The sequence below is a fragment of the Camelina sativa genome, chromosome 12 (genome assembly GCF_030686135.1).
Source record: "Camelina sativa cultivar CO46 ecotype springtype chromosome 12, ASM3068613v1".
Classification (NCBI taxonomy): Eukaryota; Viridiplantae; Streptophyta; class Magnoliopsida; order Brassicales; family Brassicaceae; genus Camelina; species Camelina sativa.
In genome coordinates this window covers 27,935,676-27,963,176 of record NC_141891.1, presented here as the reverse complement: position 1 = coordinate 27,963,176, position 27,501 = coordinate 27,935,676, and the positions used below count along the sequence as shown (strand labels likewise).

At 37.0% G+C, this 27,501-nt stretch overlaps 3 protein-coding genes and 1 pseudogene across 3 annotated transcripts; 2 read left to right on the top strand and 2 right to left on the bottom strand.

Moving 5' to 3' along the window:
* The first annotated feature begins 170 nt into the window (after positions 1 to 170).
* LOC147930963 (uncharacterized) lies at positions 171 to 686 on the top strand. The gene has a single exon (XM_087477110.1). It carries the CDS (start codon positions 171 to 173, stop codon positions 684 to 686), a length of 516 nt encoding a protein of 171 aa, XP_087333236.1.
* Positions 687 to 740: 54 nt separating this feature from the next.
* Positions 741 to 2,872, bottom strand: LOC147930962 (uncharacterized). Its single transcript, XM_087477109.1, has 5 exons — positions 2,449 to 2,872; positions 1,842 to 2,248; positions 1,572 to 1,794; positions 1,367 to 1,494; positions 741 to 794 (listed from the first exon to the last, which is right to left on the bottom strand). Exons 1-5 carry the CDS (start codon positions 2,870 to 2,872, stop codon positions 741 to 743), a joined length of 1,236 nt encoding a protein of 411 aa, XP_087333235.1.
* A 911-nt stretch (positions 2,873 to 3,783) lies between these two features.
* Positions 3,784 to 4,229, bottom strand: LOC104732486 (defensin-like protein 82; annotated as a pseudogene).
* A 3,812-nt stretch (positions 4,230 to 8,041) lies between these two features.
* LOC147930961 (uncharacterized) lies at positions 8,042 to 10,655 on the top strand. The gene is made up of 2 exons (XM_087477108.1): positions 8,042 to 8,051; positions 8,227 to 10,655. The coding sequence occupies exons 1-2, from the start codon at positions 8,042 to 8,044 to the stop codon at positions 9,327 to 9,329; spliced, it is 1,113 nt and encodes a 370-aa protein (XP_087333234.1). The 3' UTR covers positions 9,330 to 10,655.
* Positions 10,656 to 27,501: the final 16,846 nt, after the last annotated feature.

The following is a 27,501-nucleotide window of genomic DNA, read 5'->3' as shown; positions in this document are numbered from 1 at the left end:
AGTTCGTGCTAAAGAGCATAATCTACCGGTATGGCGTTCCACACGAAATCGTCACGGACAATGGCCCGCAGTTCATCTCTTTGCAGTTCGAAGGGTTTTGTGCCAAATAGAAAATACGGCTTATTAAGTCAACTCCTCGTTACCCACAAGGAAATGGGCAAGCCGAAGCGATGAACAAGATTATACTGGCGAATTTGAAAAAACGATTGGACTCTCGCAAAGGATGCTGGCCGGATGAACTGCAAGGTGTACAATGGGAATTCCAAACCACGCCTCGACGAGCTACAAATGAGACACCTTTTTCCTTGGTCTATGGTGTTGATTCCGTAGTCCCAGCTGAACTCGAAGAACCCAGAGTTCGGACCACCCTGAATCCACTTCGAGCCTCGGAGAACGAGGAGTTTATGCGAGACACACTGGATGTCATTGACGAGCGTCGGGACCGAGCTTTGGTTTGGATGCAGAATTATCAGAACGCCATGGCACGTTACTATAACTCCAAGGTCCGAGGTAGACCTCTGGCAGTCGGTGACTTAGTCTTGCGAAATGTCCAAGAGAACACCGAAGAGCTCAACGCGGGGAAACTGGGAATCAACTGGGAAGGACCGTACAAAATCACTCACGAAGTGCGCAACAGAGTCTATCAGCTGGAAGATTCAAAGGGGAAATCAGTCCCGAGATCCTAGAACTCCTTGCATCTCAAACGTTTCTATAATTAGCTTGAATAATCTTGTATCGAACTACGGTTGGCTTGATCCTGGTAAGGGTACGTAGGCAGCCCGTTTCGAGTCCAGCTATCCATTTTTAATAAAATCGAAAGTAGTTTTCTCTAACTTTTTATTAAGAATGGTTGATCATCATCAAAAAGCCGAAGTCTAACTTCAAAAATTCAAAAAACGTCTTACCTCGTAACAGAGAAACCGAAGTCTTACTTTGTATCAGAAAACCCGAAGTTAAACTTTTCAAAATTCAATTAAACCAAAGTCTTACTTAGTATCAGAAAGTCCGGAGTTAAACTTTGCAAAATTAATTAAACCAAAGTCTCACTTCGTGTCATAAAATCTGGAGTTAAACTTCGCAAAATTCAATTAAACCGAAGTATTACTTCGTATCAGAAAGTTCGGAGTTAAACTTCGCGAAAGTCAATAAAACCGAAGTCTAACTTCGCGAAACTCTGCCACTTGGGTTTGAGGTCAGCCACTCTTTCCTTAAGGTGATTCACTTTGGAGGTCGATGGGGAAGCAAACAGCTGCTCCTCATAAGATGCCACCTAATTGTTAAACTCGATCATCATCTGTGAAGGGACGACTTGTTAGTTTAAAAAAGAAAGGGGTAATAAAAAAAAACAAAAGATATATTCAGTAACCTCGCCGACTTTATCTGCGAAACAGAAGAAGTTTGCACAATTGACCTCGGACATATCGACAAAAGCTGGAACCCGAACTCCAGGTCGGGTGTAACTTCTCATTAGGTCGGCTGGAGAAGCAGGAGGAGCTGCACGGCATGAACAACGTTATTCCACTTTAAATTTATAAAAACAAAAAATAAAGTATCTCGCGAGTCGCGCTTACCTCGAGGAGAATGACGCTGTTCCTTCGGAGGTAGCTTCCCGGAGGAACCCCCAGACTCCTTGGTACTTGGGGGATCCCTAGATTTCTTCTTGGAGAAAGGTGCTCCATCTCTCGAGCTGGATCTACCCCGCTCATCCCCCGACGAATTAGTCCGGGTTCGGGTTTTCTCGCAAGAAGAAGAAGAAGACTCAGGTTCCTTCCTCTTTTTTGATGGCTCGGTCCACTGCGAGCTCACTTCAATGGGGCCCTTGTTTAATGTCGGAGGAGAACCTCAGTTTCTCGAGGTTCGTCGCTGGAGTCAGCAATGACAATCACGGGGGATTTGAAAGGACCAGCAAGGGGTACGAAAGCTTTGCTCACTTCGGGGGCAGAAGAGTCAGTATTTTTAGCAGGACTGCAAGCTTTGCCTTCAGCAAGGGCAGCAGCCATTTGCCTCTTCGCTTCCTTCAAAGCATTCTCGAGCTCTTTCTTGAAAGCTCTTTCTTCCCTATAGCCCATTGACAAAGTGTCAGAAATAGGGGGAGGGACAGAACAAACGAGAGAACGTCTCCTGAGCCTAGCTCCAGACTCTCTAATTCTCTCACACAAAAAAGAGTCCCAGGCAATTTCACCTTGGCTACAGAACCGCGAAAAGAACTCTGCGAATGTCGGAGAAAGCAAACCTCGCTCGAAGTGGGCTGAAACAAAAACAATAAAGTGGTAAGAAGCAAAAACTGAAAACTAGTCGGTACCTAACGAAGTACACCGTGCTACCAATTTTCGAAGTCCACTTCGACACATGCGAGCTCGTGAGGTGTCTGAAGGTGAGGTCATTAACTGGAAAGAAGAAGAATGACTTGCGCACTTTCTCATCCTTTTTGGGGAGGTCATCGAATACCTTCAGCCCAGAGAGCGGACTTACGTAAAGAGTACCCTTGGTGCGACCCGTTTTCACGGTGTAGATGTGAAGAAAATAAGCTAAGGACAGCTGGTAATCGAACTCTTCCCCCAGAGTCTGAAGACATAGAACGGTCCGGACAAAATTCGGGCGCATATGGGGAAGTGCAAAGCCCAACTCGAAGTGGGAATGATAGTCCGCTCACAGAGAAAAAGATCTCGAACGCAGAGCAGTAGCCTGGAGGTGGGTTTTCCAGAGACTCGTGAGCTTCCAGGAATCGAATCTCAATCTCCGGGGGAATTCTGGTGGATCCCCTAATCTCGGCCATGCTGTTCGCAGAGAGGATCGACGGTTGATGAGGACCAAAAGCGCCGGGAATTAGAGATTTTGTGACTATACTCGGCATGGATTTCGGAGGCAACATGCTTTCCGACGAGTAACGAAGAACAAAGGAGGCGAAAGCAAAGCAAAACGCAGAAAGCAAAGCAAGACACAAAGAGCAAATAACAAATTTTCAGAATAAACGAGAAAGAAGTTGGGAGGGTTACCTTTAACACGGAACCGATATGAAGTAATGATTGCCTGGGAAAACGAGAAGTCCCGGTTCATTTTTTCTCTCTTATAACGTGTTAAGCCTCACGGTGGGCCCTAGAGCTTGTTCGGGAAGGCAAATCTCATCATTACCACGATCAAATCATGATATATGGGGGGGGGGGATATTCAGTTTCCCAAAACCAACTGACTGAAGATCAAAAGTCCCCCGAGCTAATCAGCTCGGAGGACTTGGGGGGCAACTGTAGTAACCACGATTGTTCACCTCGGGATAACGAAGTAAGGCCCAGACCAAACCATCAAAATGGGCCAAGGCCATGATTCGGATCGGCCCACTAAGCTCGATAGAAGGTTTGGAGCGGAGATAAGTACCCCTCGAGTCAGTTCGCAGTTCGGACTTGGTCAAAAATTTCCGCAATTAATCGAATTGATTAGGACGCGAGGATTACGCAGTGAATTGATTTGGTATTAATTGTAATAGAATGATATAAATACAAAAGAATGGGGACTGTAAATGGGGGTCGAAAAATTTTCTCAGAAGCAATAATACACATTTCATTTTCTACAACATTTTGTCTCTAGATTTAGTTCGGAATTATAACGGTGGTAGGTTCCTCCGTTCAGAAATACTTCGGAAAGAGAATTTAGTTTCAGTTCTCACAATCAATGACTCAAAAAAATGTCCGCAAAAATATAATTATGTGATCATGGCAATAATATGAATAAATTATCTTTAAATATATGTTTTTATTTATATAATTTAAAATACGTAGTAATTGAAGATTAATCTGTCATGATCGGACTAGAAGTAGGAGAATCATTTTGAAATTCCAAATTGATTTTGCAGCAACAACAGGAAAAGCAAATGTTACACAGTCTCCTCCTTTGTAACCAAGAGATAAGCACTTTGCATTACATGCAACTCTGCTGCTACATCCATATCTCCAATCCTGACATGGCTTCCGTTTTCCTGTTATGTATGTTTATAAAAAAAAATTGCAAGAATAAGTACATAAAAATAAATTAATATTTTAAAATTAAATGACCAATACTAATACAAATATTTGTGTTCACTGACTTTAACTAAATTACTAAGGACATCTCAAAACTTATTTTTTGAACTAAAATCAATACGTAATAATTGGGATACTTGATGTTATGGGCAATAGCACGAGAGTAAATATCATAAGGAAAGGTAATATAATAGCTGAAAATTTCTTGGTAGCCATTATTTATATTTCTGAAAATAAAGAAAAAAATCTCTTTAGTAATTACCTTTTAATTTCACAAAAATAAACATATAAGAAAGTTAGATTCAAAATTATTTTTCACATAAGAAAATTATAGTATAAAAATTTATGTTGCCTTCTTCAACATAAAACTTTTAACTTGTGGTACTTGCATATCTGTAATTTGATTTACCTTTCTTCTCTATGGTATCTATACTATTAAAAGGGAAGCATTTTTAATAAGTAACATAGACTAAAAAATTATTACATGAAATGCCAAATATATATTAAATGGATTACGGTTAGCCAAAAAATCAGAGCCAAACAGGTATTAATTGATATTTTAGTGTAGATGAACTTAAAGAGAACAAATAAAAATTATAGCCAAACAATATGATTGCACGATATTAAAGTGTATATTTCCGAAAGTTAAACAAATCTTCCCACAAATCTACCCACGTAAACATATATTAAATGGATTACGGTTAGCCAAAAAATCAGAGCCAAACAGGTATTAATTGATATTTTAGTGTAGATGAACTTAAAGAGAACAAATAAAAATTGTAGCCAAACAATATGATTGCACGATATTAAAGTGTATATTTCCTAAAGTTAAACAAATCTTCCCACAAATCTACCCACGTATTTAGCATGTCAACCTTTAATGTAACATATAACAATTCAAATTATATTGTTACGATTAGGAGATTACAATATTATAATATCTTTCCTTTAAAAAATTATTCCTTTAATAAAATATCATCTTTGACAATTTACACATAAATTTCGGATAATTACCATATTCTAAACGATTTCGAAATATTCTTATATATAAAATTTTAGCAACTTACCAATTATAATTATAGACGATATGATTAAATCTTAAATACTAGAAAATAATTTTTTAAACATGCCCTACAACTATAAATACAGTAGACGTAATGAAGGTGTAACTCATCTCGAATACTGCAAACCATCTAAAATTACAAATTTTTCCAAAAAAAAAACAAAAAAAATGGCTGCAAACAATGATTTGGAATATACAAGTGAAGATTGTACCCAGTTTGAGGCAATATACAACTTTCTTAGAAGAAACCTTGAAGATGATACTCGATGATGATGATGTGAGAATACATCATTTATATGTAAGAAAACTAAGTTAAAAAAACAGCATAATAGATGAAACAAATTTTATTTTAAATGTTTTTTGTTTTAATCTTCTATATGTCTGTTCACAACTTCTCAATTTTAGGATGGAGTGAAGAAAAAAATGTCAAAGAATTAGAGAGATTTGTGATTAAACTCGATTGGAAAATAATTGAGAAGAATTATGTTTCTGATTTGCAAGTTTCTCTTTGATTACAGATTTAAGAGGCAATAGCAGATGCATGCTATCATGATCATAGTTGGAACTTGGAAGCTATTTTCAATCAATTCTCTATGTTGAAAAAGATACCATCTACAGTGTACATATAACTATAAGGTTCACAAGGTTTACATGTAGGAGTTATATTTTCAAAAATTACTTTGTCTAAGTTTATTTAGTATTAATTCAAATCTATTCTGATTAGTTTTCAAATGAGAAGTTACGAGGATTAAATTACTAACCTCTTATTTCTATGGAATGGCAGGTGCTTGCATATGCTTCTCTTGCCTAGATCCATATTGTTTAGCTTTTTGTCTAACTTATTAACATGACAAAAAAGAAACTGATTTTGTCTTTCTTTCCAATGTAAGAGAGTATATTTGACGGCAAAAAAAAGTGTATTAGAAAGGTCATTCAAATCATCTATTATCAGAATAGTTTTAACAAAATCGAGCACCACTTTAATATTATGCCTAGAACCCATAATCGGATTTGCAAGAAAAAGTTTATATTTAATTTTAATCATTTACTAGACTTGGTATTCTAGATCAATAATCGTAGAAAATAAGAGTTGTGATGGTGACAATGATATTCTGCGAAAACAATAAAAATCAAGATGTTGAAGTCACTGAGTCATTCAGTTTCTCATAGTTATAGTTTGAGAACAATTTACAGAAAACTTTTTTTTTCTTTTTTTTTTTGTTGGACAAACAATTTACAGAAAACTAAACAATTAAAAACACACTTCGATTCAAAACTTTAATAACATACACAAAACAAGAGAATAATAAAATTGTAAGAACCTGATCAACATTGATGACTGATGAGCCTTGCTTTGACTGATAGAGGAAGGATGAAGAACCGCATGCGTCTTCACCAATTGCTTTCAGAGAAACTTTCTCTTTCTAATTTTTGGTTCTCGACATTGACAGAAAAAAAAAATTAAAGTTCTTGACAGAATTTTTTTCCTTGGGCCGTTTAAAACCCAACAGTAATTTCAGTAATATAAATTACTGAAATGTTTAGAAGAATTGTTCTTAAGAAAAAAAACTCTAAATTATGCTTTTTTTCTTTTTCCAAACTCATTTTTATATTACCTATTTGGCACAAAATTAATTCAAAGCATGCATACTTACATCACTAATTAAGGTTGGACAACTAAAATTCGAAATAAAATTTTGGGAGAAAGAAAACAGGACGAGATTTATTTAATTTTCCAGTGAACCCGCAGCTTTTCAGGTTACTTGCGAGCTTACAATGATAAACCAAATAAGTAAATATAATCTATAAATTTTCAGGTATATATTATCTAATCTATAGTATTAAAATCTTATAATAATTTGTAATAGATATGAAATAATTTGTACCAAATGCCCAACTGATATACGTTCGGGTTATAAATGTTATACCAAATCTTTTAGTTATGTTTTAATCAGTTGGAATAAAATATAATATTTTAAATCAGTAAATTATTATTTAAACTATAGTTATGAATGAGAAAACATGATATATATGGGATGAGACGAATCTGAGATCTCGAAATAGACATACCATCTTTCTCTTTTTTTTTTGTCTTTACTTATAACAAAAACGAATTTAATTATTCTGTTTGTATAAACTGAACTAAAAACAAATCTATTACTAAACAGGTACAAGTTTGGATTATGAATGTTGATTCCTAAAAATATGTTTACAAGTATTACCTCACATGTATATAATATAATGCATACAGGATAGTAAACTTAGTTTTTGAAATCATTTCCGCACGTACGTGCGGGTCCGAATCTAGAAGACTTACAACAACCATTAGCTTTGCCAAACGTAATTGTAATATGTATGAAGGACTAAGAAAAACTTTATGTTAAAATTGATCAGAAAATTTATCCCCGGAAGCTATTTTACAACTATGCATACTATTTTTTTTTATTTTACAACTATGCATAATATTTGTAATACAATATTTTTACAAAAAAACTCTCAACAAACCCACAAAACAAATTTGTAATTAACAACAACATAACAAATTCTTTTAGAAATAAAAAAAAAACTTATGAAAACATCCCCGCACGTATATGCGGGCCCGTATCTAGTTTTTATTCTTACAAAAGTTGATTGCGTTGGTCTTGTGTGTATTATATACATATATAATGATATAATGATATAATGATATAACATTACATATATAACTTTAGTGATATTCCATATAATGAAAATAATGAATTTTATACTATACTTAAATCTAGACTAGAAATTTGGTCAAAAGCTTTCGTTCACTTATGTAAATTCCATATGTGACTCTCAAGAAATGTAAAGTTATTATCTTTTTATTCAAACTTTTACGCATATATGTAGGAGATATATTAATAACATTCATTAATTATGCATATATATATATATATGTTCTAAAAAAAAAAAGTTCTCTCGAGAAAATCTTTTTCTCATAGCTATGGCGATCGGTTTCTAGGGTGGGATTTGGTTTTTGTTTCGGTTTTGATTGGGTTTGATGAGGGTGGATTTCGTCTTGAGATCTTGGTTGTTTGATTCTGTGTTGCTGGATAATTTTTTTTTATTTGCGATGGAGATCTGCGGGATTTGGATTTCTCTTTTTGGGGCTTTACCGGTTGTCTCCAGATTCCTCTTTGGATTCACAGGGAGGATTCAGGGAAGAGCGATCAGTCATTAATCCCTCTTCTGGTTTGCGTTTTTTTGGCGTGGATATCGGGTTGATTGAATTGTTTTGGATCTTGACTGGTTGGAGTGAGAGGGCGTTGACCCAGGGATTCGGAGATAATGCTTCAGGGAATCTCTTGGTTTTTCAAGCTTTTGATTATGGTTTATCATGGGCGTTAATTCAGGGTCGAGATTCTGGATATCTGGGTAGCGGTTCTTACGGGATGGAGATTTCTTCTCCTTTTGTGGCTCCGACATTAAGTGTCAGTTCGGATTGGTCTTTCGAGCCTGATTATAAATACTTTCCATGGTCTGTGCTTATTCCTCATTTTGTTTTCTTCCAACAAGCTTTTCTACTAAGTTTCTTTTGCGTTCCTTTTGAGTGTGATTACCGGGGTTGTTCTTTCTCTTGTTTTGGGTGTTTATCACGGTGTTGTTTACCACTGCGAGTGATGTCTCAGAGTGCTTTGCTACTTCAGGATGCGAAAGGGAGTTCTTCTGGGTCAGGGGGTAAGCTGAAGATTAAGGTTCCACAATTTGATAATACGGCATTGATTGAGGGCTATGCTAAAACGATGATTGGTAGATGCATGAATCCAGTGATGCAAGATATGAAAGCATTGTTGTTTATGCTACCGCGGATTTGGAAGATGGAGGAGAGGGTTATTGGAGCTGATTTGGGTTTGGGACGGCTTCAGTTCGATTTTAATCACGAGGATGATATTCAGGAGGTCCTGAAGATGGAGCCCTATCATTTTGATCATTGGATGCTCTCCTTGGTCAGATGGGAGCCGGTGGTAGATCCGCGATACCCTTATCACATCAAGTTTTGGGTTCGTGTGATGGGTGTCCCTCTGCATTTTTGGGCAGATGAGACCTTTCGTACTATCGGTGCTGATTTGGGAGAGGTAGAGGAGGTTGACTTGGATAATGGACGAGTGAAGATTCTGCTGGATGGCTTCAAGCCTTTGATCTTTGATGCCACCATTGAGTTTCATAGTGGAGAGGAGACGACAATATCTCTGAGGTATGAACGTCTATTTGGGTATTGCCGGCGTTGCTAAAGTCTATGTCATGACATATCCCGCTGCCCACTATTTGGTGACAAGGGGAAACAGCGGCTGGAAGATAACTCTGAACCTTGGCCAGAGGACAAACTTCAGAGTTATAAGGGTGCGATGGTGAATGGCTTGCCTAGTGGTAATGCTTCGGGGTTGGGTGGTGCTAATTTAGGGGTGCCTCATCAAGGTTCTGCTAGTGGGAATGGCCGTGGTGCTGGTTCTCAGGCGGTTAATCATCGGGCGGCTCAGGGTTTCAGCGGTAAGTGGTGGAAGAATAAAAGGGGTGCGCAGGCAGATGAGAGGTTCGTGAAGAAGAAAACTCCTATGGTTTCTGGTCCTGTTTCAACCTCACAGGTCCCTATCTCGGGGAATGATCAAGTCCAATCTGGTACAAGTGATGTGAGACACAACTTTACTGCTGAGGAGCAGAAGATGCTGGATGATTTCTAGGGTCCTAGTTTGGAGGAGACGGTTGCTACGGGGGCTCCTTCTGTGGAGTCAATGTCGGTTCTTGCACAAGGTGCGGACAAGAGGGTATGTAAGACTCTGTTTCCTGCTGACCCAAGTGTAACAGTTTCAGGTTCACTGGCACTGTCGCAGCAAGAGGTGCTTTTCTCTGATGATCTTAGTAACTTGCTGGGTCAGGAGTTTCCTACTAAGGAAGACCACACTTTGAGTTTTATGGATACTATCATGGAGGAGCAAGGTTTGGCGTCAGGAGACATTTCCCAAGAGGACTCTCTCCTTACGGATGAGCAGGTTGCGGAGGAGAGCACCATTGAAGGGGATCTCTCTGATCAAGCGGTTATGGAAACAGTTAGTGATGTTGTGGAAGGTGTCTCGGAGGATAAGTCATAGGGTGAGGAAATGGGGGGAACAATGCATCCTTCACGGGCCAAAGTGGTCAAGCAAAAGGGTGCTCTCCCAGGTGCTAGCACAAAAAAGCGGAACTTGTTTTCTCTAATCTCTCCGAGGAAGAAGGCGGTAGCAAAAGGTGTTGGACTGAATGGGAAACTCGGTTATCACCAAGGAGGAAAGCCTCCAAACCCAGCAGTTGATTAATGTGTTTAGTCAGTATAAGGCGGCAAGGGGATGAGGATGCGGGCTACGTCTTTTGGTTTTTTCTGCAGAAGCAACCTTTGGTTTGGTCTTCTTTGTTTTATTTGATTTCTCAGCGTTTGTTCTTAGGGAATAAGTTATCTACGGATGTTCAGTATGGTTGTAGTTGTTTTATGTTCTGGTTTTTCTTTGTGATTTTGGTTTGTTCTATTTTGGGTTGTACCCAATGTATCTTTTTTCTGCAAGTAATAATACATCATTGCTCGCCCTTATCTTGGTTCTCCGCTTCTCTCTTATTCTGGTTTCATCGATGGATTTTTGATGGTTTCGTTCAGATTTTGTTTATGGTTGACCGAAGGAGGCCGCTTACTGGGCTCATATTGGGCCGGCTGAGATTGTTATCTTTTTACAAGGGTTTTTTGTTTTTCTATTCTATTGGTAAGGCCTCTTGTTGCCGGGAGGTTGTTATATTTGTCTTGCCTTGGTACCGGGAGTTTTATTTATTGTTAGTAATTGTTGGTCTGTTGGACTACGGCTGTCCCATGTATTTTAGGTGGTTTGCTGCCTTATTTTTTGAATACAATCTTTTTCTGCTTTCCTATCATATTTGTAGTCCTCTGGGTTTTTGGGGATACATTGCAATAATGGGTTTTGTGCAAACGGGTGTTGAGTTTGTTATTTTTTCATCTGCTCAAGGGTGGGAGGAGGTGAACTTGGGGCTTTTTATTCCCCTAACTTTTAATTTTATTTTATGAATATTGTGAGTTGGAATTGTCAAGGCCTGGGTAATAAGGCCACAATTGGTAATCTTCGGGATCTATGGACCAAAGATCGGCCAGACTTTTTATTCCTCATGGAGACTAAACAACCTACTTCTATTTTGGAAAAGTTTGTTGGTCATTTTGGATATAAGAATTTAAAAACAATTGATCCTATCGGGTGTAGTGGTGGTATGGCTCTATTTTATAATCAAGGTGATTTTCAGGTCTCAATTTTGTTTGAATCAAACAGATTAATCGACATTGAAGCTGTTTTCAAAGGTCGGATAATACATTTAACTTTTGTTTATGGTGATCCGGTCCCTAAGAATCGAGATTTGGTTTGGGAACGTCTCTTAAGAATTATTTCAACTCGGTCCACCCCTTGGTTTGTAGTTGGTGACTTTAACGAGCTAACAGGTAATCATGAAAAGCGTGGTGGGAAATTACGCCATCCTTCCTCGTTTCTTTCTTTTAATGGTATGATTCAGGACTGTGGTTTTTTGGAGTTTCCCTATCTTGGTGATTGTTTGTCTTGGAGGGGTTGGCGCGATAAAAAGCCTATTCGCTGTCGGTTGGATAGGGCTTTAGGGAATGAGGACTGGCATAATTTGTTCCCGGACACTGTGACGGAGTACTTACCAATGATTGCCTCTGATCACAAGCCCCTAGTGGTTAGTGTTGGGGCAAAAAGGCCACGGGGGAAAAGGAGTTTTATGTTTGACCGCCGCTGGATTGGTAAGGCGGGACTAATGGATGCGATTGCATCAGGGTGGGACGGAGATTTGGTCCAGGATTCAAATACGTTCGTACGTAAAATTGGGAATTGTCAGAAGGCAATTTCTCAGTGGCGTAAATCACAAGTCCCATACGGTAGGGAAACCATTGATGATTTAAAGCGGCAGTTGGAGGTAGCTCTGGTGGATGATTCAATTCCCCCTTCCACAATCTCGGATTTACAGAATCGCTTACGTCAGGCGTATGGGGATGAGGAGATTTATTGGTATCAAAAGAGTTGGAGTAAATGGATGAGATTGGGGGATAAAAATTCCAAATATTTTCATGCCTTAACAAAACAGAGACGGGCTCGTAATCGGATTACTGGTTTGTTTAATAAGGATGACACCTGGTCAACTGAGGATGTGGATATTTGTAATACGGCGGTATCATATTTTGAGGATTTGTTTACTTCAACAAACCCGGATAATTTTGAGGAGGTCCTAAGGGAGGTCAATACGGTGATTACAGTCGAGGATAATGACCAGTTGACAAGACCCGCTACGGAGGCAGAGGTCAAGTCCGCTTTGTTTATGATGCATCCGGATAAAGCCCCTGGGCCGGACGGGATGACAGCTTTGTTTTTCCAAAAAGCATGGAGTATAGTTAAGACGGACCTTGTGACTTTGGTTAATGGTTTTTTGGTGGAGGGAGTTTTTGATAAGGACCTAAATCGAACTCATATTTGCCTTATTCCAAAGGTGGCCAAGCCTACTCGAATGGCAGAATTACGTCCGATTAGTTTGTGCAACGTTGGATATAAGATCATTTCTAAGATTTTATGTCAGAGGCTTAAGAGGGTTTTACCTGGTCTTATCTCTGAGACGTAATCGGCTTTCGTTCCAGGTCGGCTGATCTCAGATAATATTCTTATTGCTCAAGAGATATTTCATGGCTTACGTACAAATCCATCTTGTAAGGGGAAATTTATGGCCATCAAAACAGACATGAGTAAGGTTTACGATAGGGTTGAGTGGGATTTTGTGGCAGCTTTGTTACGGAAGATGGGTTTTGCAGAGTCATGGGTTTCATGGATAATGTTTTGTGTCACTTCGGTACAATATAGGGTTCTTATTAATGGTCAGCCGAATGGTTTGATAGTTCCACAAAGGGGGTTGCGACAAGGTGATCCTCTGTCTCCTTATTTGTTTATCTTATGCACAGAGGCTTTGATTGCTAATATACGGAAATAAGAGAGGGATAAGCTTATTACAAGGATAAAAGTGGCGAACAAATGCCCGCCTATCACGCATTTGTTGTTTGCCGATGATAGTCTTTTTTCTGTAAGGCGGACAGACGACAATGTTGGGTTATTTTAGATATTTTAAAACAGTACGAGTTTGTTTCGGGTCAACAAAGTAATTTCTCAAAATCCTCGGTACAGTTATGGCACAAGATTGATGACCATACAAAAACTAAGCTCCAGGATGTTCTCGGGATCACAACTCTGGGAGGTATGGGGTCATATTTAGGTTTACCCGAAAGTTTGGGTGGGGCTAAAACCAAGGTATTCTCTTTTGTTCGTGAGCGGATTCAAAGTCGGACGAATGGTTGGACTACAAATTTGCTTTCAAAAGGGGGAAGGGAAGTGATGATTAAATCTGTTGCTACTACTGTTCCAACGTTTGTGATGTCTTGTTTTAGATTACCAAAAACAATTACATCCAAGCTTACCAGTGCGGTGGCAAATTTTTGGTGGAATACTAATGGTCAGACAGGGGGCATGCATTGGCTGGCCTGGGAGAAATTATGTGTCAGCAAACAGTTGGGTGGTCTGGGTTATAGGAATGTGGATGACTTTAATTCGGCATTACTGGCCAAGCAACTATGGCGTCTGATAGACGTTCCAGAGTCTTTGTTTGCCAGGGTTTTTAAGAGTAGGTATTATAGGAATACGCATCCTTTGGATCCGATTAGGTCATACTCTCCCTCCTATGGATGGAGGAGTATCTGTTCTGCTCGCTCTCTGGTAAGTAAAAGGGCTTATTAAACGGGTTGGCTCAGGGGACACCATCTCTATATGGTCTGACCCTTGGGTACCAGCTCAATTCCCGAGACCAGCTTTAAGTAAGGGCCCGTTACAGGACCCTTCTCTTCAAATGAATCATTTAATTGATCGACAAACTAATACTTGGCGTATGGATATGCTTGATGAGCATTTTGATTCACTTGATGTTGCATTGATAAGGGCTATACCATTGGGTGGTAACCAAAAGGATGATCCTTTCGGTTGGCACTTCACAAAAACTGGGCGGTATACAGTCAAATCAGGCTATCACACTGCACGTCATGACATGGTTCGGACTTTTGCGGCCACTGGTTCTGGCCCAGAAATTACCCCCCTACTCGCTAGCGTGTGGAGGGCTCGTTGTCCACCTAAGATCCAGCATTTTATGTGGCAGGTTTTATCTGGTTGTATCTCGGCTTTTGCAAATTTGGGACGACGGGGTATTGCTTGTGATTTACGGTGCGTACGATGTGGTGCGGATATGGAGACAATAAATCAAGCTATCTTTGTGTGTCCTCCGGCCCGTCAGGTTTGGGCCCTAGCACATGTGCCGGTGGGTCCTAATTTCTTTCCGACATAATCGGTATATGCAAATGTTGATCACTTTTTAGGGCAGCAGAATCCTGGGGCTCATGTTGCGGCTTTCCCTTGGCTCATGTAGTTTATTTGGAAAGCAAGGAATCCACGTGTCTTTGACAATATAATTGAGCGGCCGGAGGATATTGTTAGGGTAGCAGAGGGAGAAGCTGCAGCGTGGCAGCAGGCTCAGCTAGAGGAAGATCAAGTGACCTATCCCATTATCCCAGGTGTTTCGGAGATACCAGTTAGGGTGACTACTGCTTCCCTTCCTTTGGTCTATTCGGGATACCGTTGTTTCATAGATGGCTCTTGGAAAGCAGGGGATTTGTATGCAGGTGCTGGATGGTGTTGTACCTCGGTCCAGACAGAGTTGCCGTTTTTGGGAGCCAAGAATTTCCGGCGAAGCCTCTCTCCATTACATACAGAAGTTGAAGCGTTCCTTTGGGCGATGCGCTGCATGATCGGCCATGACTTCAGAGAGGTGGCTTTCTATACCGACTGCTCAGATTTGGTGAAGATGGTGTCTTCCCTTTCCGACTGGCCAGCGTTCTCGGCGTACCTTGACGACATCAAAACTGATAGGGAGGAATTCTCTTCTTTCTCTTTATCTTTAATTCCTAGAAATGCTAATGTAAGGGCGGAATCTTTGGCACGCCAAACGCGTACATCTCCGCACCAAGTTTTGTTTGTAAACGATTTCCCTACCAATTGGCTCGTCTGAGCTAATCTCTTGTTGACAAAAAAAAAGTATATATATATACATTTTTGGAAACATTTAGCAAATAAATCATGGAGTTGCAACCTATTTACAAGCATGCCATTGGTATTAATTATTAATTTGTTTTCATTTAATTAATTAATATTAATTTTTGACTTTTGGAAACAAGATTTCATATCCTAATAAAATTTCCAAAACAATCAGAAGCACTCCTTTTAACATTAAGTATTAAGTTTATAATTAATTTAATTAATATTAAATTTTTAATTGTACAAAACAATATTTTTTCTCCATACATACATTTCCTAAACAATCGGCCTAATCAATAAACGAAAATGTTTTTAAAACTGGATCGGAAGGTGAACCGGAAGTCTTTCGGGTTACAGGATCAATTAGTCGGACTGGTTGAACCACATGTCAATTAGTTTATTGGTTTGTTTACATTTTATGAATATAACTTCAACATTTTTATAAATTTATGAACAAAACATACATAGTTAAGTATTAGTGGTTGATATAACATTCCTATTTTTAGTACACGTAGGAATTCTATACTACTAACAAAATGCTTTCTAATTTCTATACTAACTAATATATCTATATTTGTAAGGTTGTACATTTAAAAAATATAAATTAAACATTAGTTATATATATAGTTAATCTATAAAATAAATTACATTTTTAATTAAAAAAATAGCCCGCGGTACACGGCGGGTTAATATCTAGTTCATTTAATTGTATGATACAATTTTCAAAACGACAAAAATAAAATCATTTTTTTAAAAGATTAAAAGAATCATGTTATAGACTTCCTTAAGATGTTCCAATCGTACATTATTTTTTATTGCGTGGCTAGAATGTCTACCAAAAAAAAAAAACCAAAATATATTTTATAAATAAAGTTCTAAAATTATCCAGGTTATTTTTTAAGTTTTAATAGTCTAGAAAGTAAATTTTGATCTCCTTAGCTTTTTCCCAAGATGAATGTTCATGTATCTCAATTAATAGTTGATGGTAAAAGATCCCAAAAAATCATCATTGATCTTTTATTTGGCTGATTAATACTTAAGGGTTTTTGTTGAAATAAAAATTTTACCACTTAAATATCTTTGATCTTAAAATACTTAAATACCTCATCTTTTTATTGTTGGTGGATTCGAACTCTCAACGTAGCAGCTGTTAATTTATGAGCATTATGTAATCATCTAAAGATATTAAATGTTTACTCCACATGTTTACGAGCATTATGTAATTATCTTATTATTTTATTGAAATATGTCATTTTCTACAACGGTCCAATTCGAAAAAAAAAAAATTATAATTTATAGCGAGTATTAATTTAAAAATTATTAATTTATAGAGGTTCTACTGTATATACAACATGTTCACAAAATTATATGAATATATATATATATATATATTTGTCAATCTTACGAATATATTGTCTTGGTCTCTTTTTGTGGTAATATGTGGGTTGAATAACCACTCAGTAACCTGGTCCAATACCCAAAAAAAAACCCAAACTTTTTGATGTTTTTTAATAGTGATTTTTTTTTTTTTATCTTTCTTCCGTATAGGAAACTATAGCGCCACCGATCAATAGAGCTTCAGACACATCTGAGGCGTGGGCGGAGCCAGTGACCAACCATAAGGGTCAATTGACCGTGGTGAAAAATAAAAAATAGTTGAATTTTGGTATAAATAAAAGATTGACCCTTACCCAATAAGACAATTGAACCATATGAAATTAGTCCAACAAGATTATTGACCCATGTAAATTTTAAGTTACATTAAGTTTTATGAACAATATTAAGCCCAATACGCTTTTTGTAAATATATTATATTGTTAAGCCTATTCCTATAAATTAACCTAAATATTTAACATCTAATTTGTTACTTATATACTATCGCTAGTTTCTTTTTGGGAAATTACCTAGAATAATACATAAAAATTGTCTAATCTATACTAATAAAAAGTAGAAGTTATAATCTTCTAAGGCCGTCCACTTAGAATTTAAAACAACCAATAGTGACTAGACATGTCACTAATTAACATTTTTCAAAATCTCTAGAATTTTATATATTAAACCTATCATGATTTGATATGTCCTTCATTAACATTTTTTAAATTTCCAGAATTTTTTAGTAAAAGGAAAATTTTAAATTTATGGAAATCAAAAAACTATGCACAATATCCCACATCGGCTAGAAATTTTTTAGACAATGGTTCAGAACCAGTATAAATAAAATTAATATGCTTCTAACAACGAATAAGCACGAAAGCTTTATTTATCAGGCTTCCAAGTTTAAAAGTTTTATTTGGTTTGATCTGATTTTTTATTTGATCAAATTAAAACTTTAAAAAGGTTCAAAAAAATATTATAATATTTAAAAATTTTAAAAGTTTAAATATTATAAATATTGAAACTTTTAAAAGTTCTTAGCTTTTAAAAAGTTTTTAATTATTAGAAGTTTTAAATTTTAAAAGTTTAAAATATTATAAATATTGAAACTTTTTAAAAGGTTCAAATTTTATATTTCGAAACCTTTTAAAAGTTTAAAATATTATAAATATTGATGTAATACATAAATTATCTTATTTATCTATATTTGTGCTTTTTATTTCTTATGAGCTGTAAAATATATTTTTGTATGATTTTATAGATGAGTTGATATTCTTTCATTAATTTTTTTTTTTGGATCTAAGGAAGAAGGATTGACATCGCAAAACTTTAATTTGATGTTTGAGTCAAATTTTGAGGTTTAAAGAAGAAAGATGAACCACAAACACACATTTTTTTTTGACCAAAAAAAAAGAAAAAAAAAAGAACGACAAACACACATGTTTTATTAGCTATACATAGGCATGACCAGGTTACGGTTGTCACGGTTATTGTTTAATAACCATCGGTTATGGTTAGAAATTTTTAAACCTTAACCAGAACCGTTTAATAAATGGTTAAACAGTTACGTTTAAATACGGTTATAGTTCAAGCGGTAACTGTTATATACGGTTATGGTTATTTGATAATATGATACAGTTCATATTATTTGATGATATAATATAATTGATATTATTTATTTATAATTAATATGTTCTTATAGTGTACTCATATTTCTATATATCATATGATTCATATTAAATAAATAATTATTAGTATGTTTTATTATGTTTTTTAAATATTATAAACCAAAGTAAGGATTTTGGTTTGAGAAGTTCCTAAATGCGTGGATCTAAAACCAAATAAGTATATGGATAAAATTATCAATAATTGGGTGCATGTGTTGACTATGCTGGTCTTTATGAATTTTACAAATTTTATGAGAAAAGAAATGATTTTGTTCTTGGAGTTTGATAGGTTAACAAATTGTGTGGTAGTCTAAAAAAAGGTTTTTCAGTGGAAGAATGTGAAGAAGTTGATGAGGAAAAAAGTATAACGAAGAACCAAACGGTAAAAGTAACGACGACAATTACCACAAAATTTGACAATGAAAATGACAAGAAAGAATATAAAGAATAAAAAAACATTGAATAAAAAACACGAAAACATAGGTGGTAGCGATCAATTAAATATGAAAACGAGTTAAATTCATGATTATAAAATTGTTTCGTTTTTCTGGTGGTCAAAGAAATAGTTTAGGATATGTGAGGTCATCAGTTTGATTTGCCTCGCCTGGACGTCGAGTTAAATTCATGATTATTTTTATCAGATTTGATTTTATAACACAACTGATTTTTATATTTTTAAAAATTGTGTATCTGAAATTTAATTTTTTTTCTTAGTACTAATTTTAATTTTTTATGAGATAACATGTTATTACTGTCATCAATCATATATAATTTTTATCAAAATATATTAAATAAACCCATACGTAGCATGGGTTCAAAACCTAGTTATACTAAATAAAAGTAGAAGCTATAAGCTTCTAAGGCTGTCCACCTAAGCTTTAAAACAACCAATAGGGATTCAACATGTCACTAATTAACATTTTTAGAAATTTGCAGAATTTTATATATTAAATTTTTTTAATCACCAGTCAAGAGACATATCAATATTTAACAGTTTTGAAATTATGTAAAATTTCTATATTAAAATATTTACAAATTAGTAAAATTTACGAATATTAATTGTGATAATGGTGATTCGTATCTTTCAAAAATATAAATTTTCTTCTTTCGTGTGTTGCTGAAAATTGTAAGAAAAGTCAAATCCTAAAACATGAACGCCTCTTATTTCTTATAAATACTTAGTGTTTTATTCACAATAAGATTATACCTACCAATTGTTTCTTTTTTCTTCGTGCCAACTTTTTAAAAATATACATACTAATATGTTAGTAGTATTTAATCGTAGCTTGTGTGGAAGCACTGCTGTGAATCGTTGGTGCACGAAATTTAGATGTCGTTTCAATTCAATCACCGATGTCGAGAAGATTTTTCTGCATGAACCAAGAGCATAAACAGATCAACTGTTTGTTCCAAGAACGAGAAGCTAATAGATGACTACAACTAAGCCTGAGAGATGTTGGAAGAGTACAAGACGGAGGAGACAGAGAAGAGAATGCAAGAGACCGCTAAAGATTTTGCGTCGAGGGAATATGCCATTATAAATATGGAAAGGACTGTAGAGAGTCTACGTAATGAAGTAGAGATGAAAAGAGAGGAGATAGAGAGCTTGATGGAGAAGATAAGTAACATCAAGGTTAAACTCCGTTGTCTAACCAGAAACTGAGAGTAACAGAACAAGTGTTTACAGAGAAACAAGGAGAGTTGAAGAGAATAGAAGCTAAGAATTTAGAGGAACAATCCTTACTTAAGGAGAAGGATCTCAATGACACATGAAACGTATCGAAGTATGAGTATGATCAAAGAGATATCAAAGAGAGTAAATTCTAAACCGATTCATGTCTGAAAAACTTGAGGAGACGCACAAAATTTATGTGGAAACGGTGATTGATGAGACAAAGATTCATTTGATGGCAAAGAAGTGTGTGGTAGAGATGAAGAAGGAGAGGAATAGGTGGAGAAGAAGCTTGAAAAGGTCATGTAAGATAACAAGAAAGAGGAGAAGTGAAAGAGACATTGTTGGGATATAAGACAGTTGTGGGGACGGTTGTGTGTATGGATCGAGCACCAGAAAAACCATTGTGAGTACAATTGTACAAAAGACTGTCCACTATTAAATCAGTGTTTAAGCATAACGTTGTTAACAATTTATCTTCAAATTAGTTTTGCTGAAGTTTTATGCAACTCGCCTCTCAAATCCAGAAGTGACGTTCTCCACACTTCTAGACCATCTTTGTGTAATACAATTGTATTAAGTGGACTGCTTCAAAATTTGATGTATTATATTTTTGTGTTCTAGATGTCATGGAACAATATTGTGACCTTCTCCTTAATTACTTAGTTGATATGTGAAAAGTGCATATTGATATATTGTTATGATGTTTGTTTTAATATATAGAAGTTTATATATTTTAATTAATAATTAAATATTTTGATTTACATTATAATTTTCTGAATAATGTGTTTGAAATAAAATAGTTGCCTTAATAATAATTCAGAGACTAAAACTATTATTTTTGTCATGTGTTAAAAGTATATATTATCTGCATCAATATGTTAAAAATAAGATTTTATTAATTGTTATTATCCGTATATGATTTTTAGTCTTTTTTCTTAATCAAAAAGCATAAATGATAGTTAAGTATATTAAAGAAAAATTTACTTAAAAATAATCAAAAATAAAGCATTATAAAGCATTATACTTAATATACTTATCAAACCATATAAAACGCCTATATGAACTGAGATCATATTGAGTTCATACATTGTTACTATCCGTATAGTCGTTCCATATATTGTTGATGGTCGTTTTCAATACTGTGATAGTATTTTTTAAGTATATTATTATTGTTGCATATATATATATATGACATTATATACCTACTTAAAAACAATCGATATAAATATACCCGCGCGTAGCGCGGATTAATAACCTAGTCTATACTAAATAAAAGTAGGAGCTATAAGCTCCTAAGGCCGTCCACATAGGATTTTAAACAACCTATTGGGATTCGACATGTCACTTATTAACATTTTTAAAATTTCCAGAGTTTTCTATATTAAGAATTATTTTAAAGAACCTATCATGATTTGACATGTCATTCAATAACATTTTTAAATTTCCAGAATTTTTTAGAAAAAAAGAAAATTTTAAATTTATGGAAACAAAAGAACTATGAAAAATATCCAACATCGGCTAGAAAATTTTTAGACAATAGTTTAAAACCAGTATAAATAAGATTAATATGTTTCCAACAACGAATGAACAAGAAAATTTGATTTATCACGCGTCCAAGCTTTGCACATAGGATTTTAAACAACCTATCGAAATTTGACATGTCATTATTTAACATTTTTTTAAAAAACAATAGTTTTCTATTTTAAACATCCAATAGGGATTATACATCTCACTAATTAACATTTTATTAAAATATGATAGTTTTCTATATTGTTAAGATATTTAGGAAAACGGAAAAATTTAAATCTAAGGAAAGAAAAAAACTATGTACAATGTCCCACATCGGCTAAAAAAAATTTAGACAATAGTTCCGAAACATTATCAATAAAACTAATGCTTCGAACTATGAATTAGCAGGAAGCTTGATTTATCAGGCGTCCAAATTTTAAAATTTTATTCGGTTCAATCCGGTTCTTTTTGAGCAAATTAAAACTTTTAAAAAGTTTCAATATATTATATATTAAAAAAAATTTAAAGTTTAAAATTTAAAACTGACAGAATTTTTAAAAATAAAATAAATATTTAAACTCCATAGAAAGTTTAAATATTTAAAACTATATAAAAAGTATAAGTTTCATTAATTTTTAACCATTAAAAAGTTTAAAAATATGTGTATAGTAGGTAAAACCATGGTGGATATGGGGACTCATGCCGTGTGGTTATGGCAAGTGTGATGGAGATCTGGGAAGGAAAAGGGGAAGAAGAGAAAGAAAGTGAAAGGAAGATGAAGACAAAGGTTATGTGAAGGAGCCAACAAGCCAAGAATCCATAGAAACTAAGAAAGCTTTAATAAAAATTAAACTCAAAGATTTTTGTGTGTTACTCTCTGGCCAAGTAACTGATGGAAAGTGGTGCAATTTATGCTAAGAAACATGAACAGTTCTAAGATGGGTTATTAAGGGCATCTTTTAAAGGTCGTAAGGATGTCCGATCGAGCTGAAACTTTTATGTGACTGGACCGAGTGTGAGATTTGAAGTATTGTGCATAGAAAGAAGATTTAGAGGAATCCACTTTCTTATGATTGTAATCTAAAACATCTAGCACCCAACAATAAAGTATGATCATCGCCCATTACAGCAGCACCAACCCAAACCTGAGTTGGGGTTCGATACTTTTCATCAGCCATCTATTTACAACAGTGTGACAACCCGTCCCATGGATCCCACTAGCCTCACTGCTAGCCACTAGCCTCACTGCTAGCCGCCCAAACGGACCCCAAGCTGGCCCTGCAGCTTGTCCTGTGGGAAGGTTGTTAAAGGGTGGGGACCAGGGTTCGAGGAACGCATGGTGCACCAATAACCTACTGTGGATTTGGATGAATAGTTCCATTTGCCCAGTGAGGGGTTAGGATCGATACCCTGCAGGGCCAGCTTGGGGTCCGTTGGGGCGGCTAGCAGTGAGGCTAGTGGGGTCCGCGGGACGGGTTGTCACAAACAGGAACGTTATAATAATTTTGCATATTTAATGTCAATGTATAGCAATTTAAATAACTGATCAATCTCATTTTTTAAAGACAAATTCATATAAGAATACCGCGCTATGCGCAGGTTTATAACCTAGTTACTATAATAATATGTTTGAAAACCTTCTTACTAAAACACTACATAAAAGTTTTTCTATTACTTATAACCCACTCTAAGTTTGTTTATTTACAGTATATACCATTTATAAAAGAAAAAATAGTTCATTGAAAAATAACAATAAATCTAAAAAGCGCCAAATAGGTTTTTTACAGATCTAAAGGTAAAATTTTGTTGAAATTCAAAAACCTCATCTCTACTAAAAATTGATTCATCAAATTGTTTTTGGAGAAATTTTTGCAATGACTAGATCTTCATTAGTTATTTTTTTCTTTCTCTATCTCCTTAAGTAGATAATCTTCATAGATTTTTTTTCCTTTTACTTTCTTCTGCCGTTTGATCGTCGATGCGGCTATGGATGCTTTAATCTACAATGTTCTTTCTTCTTCTCCACTCACACTCCCATCGATTGGAAATCACAATAGTGTATATTTTTTCAGGTCGATTCTTCCTTTGGTCGAGGACGCCGGAGATTTTGTGGTGGTTCTTCTCACGGCTCCTGTGTTCGTGGTGGCTGATGCGACTTGCAGTGGAAGTGGAGGAGTGGATCGATGGGAGTGCGCTGCTAGTCAAGGTGACAAAAGCAGATTATGGTGGTTAGGTCACCGACGAGGCTTGTTGATGGTCGTCGCCGGATGTGAGAGGTAGCTTCGGTTGTCTCATATCCTATCTACTCCGAAAGATTTGTTTTGGGTGTTGGGTTTTAACTTGAATGACCAGTGGTGATGTGACCGAAGGTCGTGGTTGCGAAACGGTCGGAGGAAGCGTCCTCGGACAGAGCGAGCTAGGCGAAACTTTCCTCGGACAAGACTTGAGGAATCGAGTCTAGAGGCAAATCAAACAATGGAAACAAAATATGATGAGATTCCAACGAGCCGATTGAGAGTACGGTCGTGAAGCCTCGATCAGGTCGGACATATGCGATACGGTCGAGCGGATGCGGATCGGCTGATGAGTGGTTGCAGTAAGAAGCGACGATGAATGCGAAATGAAATCGAAGCAATAGGAAAGGAAAGATGGATCGAGTTAACGACACGAGAGGTTTGGCTCTCCTCTCGATACGGCCAAGCTAACGACGACAAACCCGGTTTGGAGTCGCTAGGGTTCTCTTTAGAGCAATCCCGAATTGAACTAAAGAAAGGGTTGAGACAAGATCAAAGAATCTCTCTTTGAGAAAAGTTTTATTTTCATTCAAGTCTAAAGAACTTCAAAAGAGCTAAGAGGGGTTTAAATAGCTAGGTTAAGGAATGGGCTTAAGGACACGCAGACTCATCTTGGTCCACAGATCGTCCTTTGACGTGTTCTCTTTGCAATTACAACACTTCGCCTCCTTTGACTAACAAGCTTAGCCACAAACACTCTCGACGTTCAAAAGAGAATATTCCAAGTTCAAATTAAACCAAAAACAAAAGGAAAGAAAGATAACCGCCTTGGCCTTGACGCGGGAAGCGACTTAACCTTAGGCGTTTTGCACTAGGCTCCTTGCCTCGTAAAAACCTCCTCCGGTAAACCCAATGGGAAAAACCCGGAGTGAAGAAAAAGAGTACAAATCCTCACCTTAGTGACTTTGGTTGCCTTCACTCTTGGGTAAGAGTGAAGGCCATGCGGACGGAACCTTTGAACTCTTCGTTGGTCAGCTGGTGCTAGAAGAATGATCAAATGAAGAGGTTGATATGCTGCTTGGTCGCCTTTGCTGAGCTCCTGGATCGATTCATGGCTCCCGGGAGGACTAATGGTGCCTTGGCCGCGTTGGATGCTTGAGTCTTGGCCGCGTCCGGTGCACCTTGGTCAGGCGTCTCGGTCGCGTCCAGCGTGTCTTGGTCGGCTTCCTGTCCGGCGCTCACATCATTCCCTCCCCCTTGAAAAGGTTTTGTCCCCAAAACATCTTCGTCATCACCTACATCAAACGGAACAAGGTCAGTGACGTTGAAGGAAGTAGATGTAGTATACTCACCTGGTAGTTCGAGTCCGTATGCATTGTCATTGATCTTCTCGATGACTCGAAATGGACCATCTCCGCGCGGGCTAAGTTTGTCCTTCCTCTCCTGCTGGAACCGTTCCGGCCTTAAGTGTAACCACACCCAGTTGCCGGGTTTGAACAACATTGGCTTGCGTCCTCGGTTTAAGAAGTGCGCGTACTGCTCGTTTCTTCTCTCGATGTTGGCTCGAACCTCGTCGTGCAGCTTCTTGACTAGCTCTGCTCTTGCGGCTCCGTCTTGGTTCTCGGTCTCGTCTGGTGGTAGAGGAAGAAGATCCAAAGGCGTAAGCGGCTTGAACCCATATGCAACTTCAAACGGTGACTTCTTCGTCGAAGAGTGGACGGCTTGATTGTAGGCGAATTCAATAATGGGAATGCACTCGAGCCAAGAACCTTTATTACTCGCAATCGCCGTTCTAACGTTCAAGGACCACACAATAGATTTTTATTTCGTCACCAAATGATTGAGGCCAGCTCACGCAATTCAAACCTACGACTAGAACAAAAAGCAGAAGCAAAAGTACTATACGACAAGGATTGCTTTATGACCAAGAACCAAAACACGGAAACAAAACAAGACTCTAGCTTTATCGATTTAAAAGTGCTTATGCAAGAACAAGGATGAACACGATGAAGAACAGTATGAACAAAGAACAACCTAAACAAACGCTTGACAACACAACTCATGCACCAAATTAAACCAAACGGCTAAACTACGCATGCGAAAAAGATTAAGCTAGCTAGACTAAGAACAAAATGCTAAAGACTCAAAATTTTTAACTAAGGAACAAGTTTTAGAATGAAACAACCTCGTAGGAGCTTTTGAATCTCTGATACCAAGCTGATGTGACCGAAGGTCGTGGTTGTGGAACGGTTGGAGGAAGCGTCCTCGGACAGAGTGAGCTAGGCGAAACTTTCCTCGGACAAGACTTGAGGAATCGAGTCTAGAGGCAAATCAAACAATGGAAATGGAATATGACGAGATTTCAACGAGCCGATTGAGAGTACGGTCATGAAGCCTCGATCAGGTCGGATGGATGCGATACGGTCGAGCGGATGCGGATCAGCTGATGAGTGGTTGCAGTAAGAAGCGACGATGAATGTGAAATGAAATCGAAGCAATGGGAAACAAAAGATGGATCGAGTTGACAACACGAGAGGTTTGACTCTCCTCTCGATACAGCCAAGCTAACGACGACAAACCCGGTTTGGAGTCGCTAGGGTTCTCTTTAGAGCAATCCCGAATTGAACTAAAGAAAGGGTTGAGACAAGATCAAAGAATCTCTCTTTGAGAAAAGTTTTATTTTCATTCAAGTCTAAAGAACTTCAAAAGAGCTAAGAGGGGTTTAAATAGCTAGGTTAAGGAAGGGGCTTAAGGACACGCGGACTCATCTTCGTCCGCACATCGTCCTTTGACGTGTTCTCTTTGCAATTAGAACACGTCGCCTCCTTTAACTAACAAGCTTAGCCACAAAACACTCTCAACGTTCGAAAGAGAATATTCCAAGTTCAAATTAAACCAAAAACAAAAGGAAAGAAAGATAACCGCCTTGGCTTTGACGCGGGAAGCGACTTAACCTTAGACGTTTTGCACTAGGCTCCTTGCCTCGTTAAAACCTCCTCCGGTAAACTGATGTTCATATAATTTACCTTGTTTTCCCTTAGAATATTCACATCTTTTGCATCTTTTCCTATACATTTTGGCCATTATTGTGTAGCTTTAGGACTGTTCAAGTATTAGAGTATAGTTGCATTGCATTTGCATATTTTCTTGCATAAACAGGTGATTTTGGAGCCTAAGGAGCATGGAAGCAGTGCTAAAGAGGAGTGAAGCTATCAAGAGAAGAAAGCAAGGGAGTTAGAGCTGAAGAATCAAGGTCCGTAGTTTCACTCGACCAGACACTCGACCGTGTGCGGAGAAGGAATCGACCGAGTGGAAGGAACAGAAGAAGAGCCAACTCGACCAGTCACTCGACTGAGCACCAGGTCGAGCTGACTGAGCACCAGGTCGAGCTGACCGAGCCGCCTAGCTATTTTGTCTTTTAGCATTTTTAGGGCTTCCGCTCCTTTTTCTATATTATGTCTTGTACCCTACAGCCACCAAGGAGTCCAGCTTTTTAGATATTCCACAAACCTAGTATTTACCCTTTTGGGAATTTATGCTTTTTGCCTTTTAATTGTGAGTAGTTTGCTTAGCTCTTAGGGATGGTTTAGGCTGGATGATGGTTGTGGTTGTTTGATCTGGTCAAGCTTGATTGTTTTAGATCTCTTCTAGGCTAGATATTCTCTATGATGATCCTATAACCGAGAGGGTAGGGTTTGATCTCAAGCTTCTTAGCATCACACCAATGTCTAGGTTGCAAGATAAGGCTAGATCTAGAGATTCTCATTAGGCATGCTAAGAGATTATAT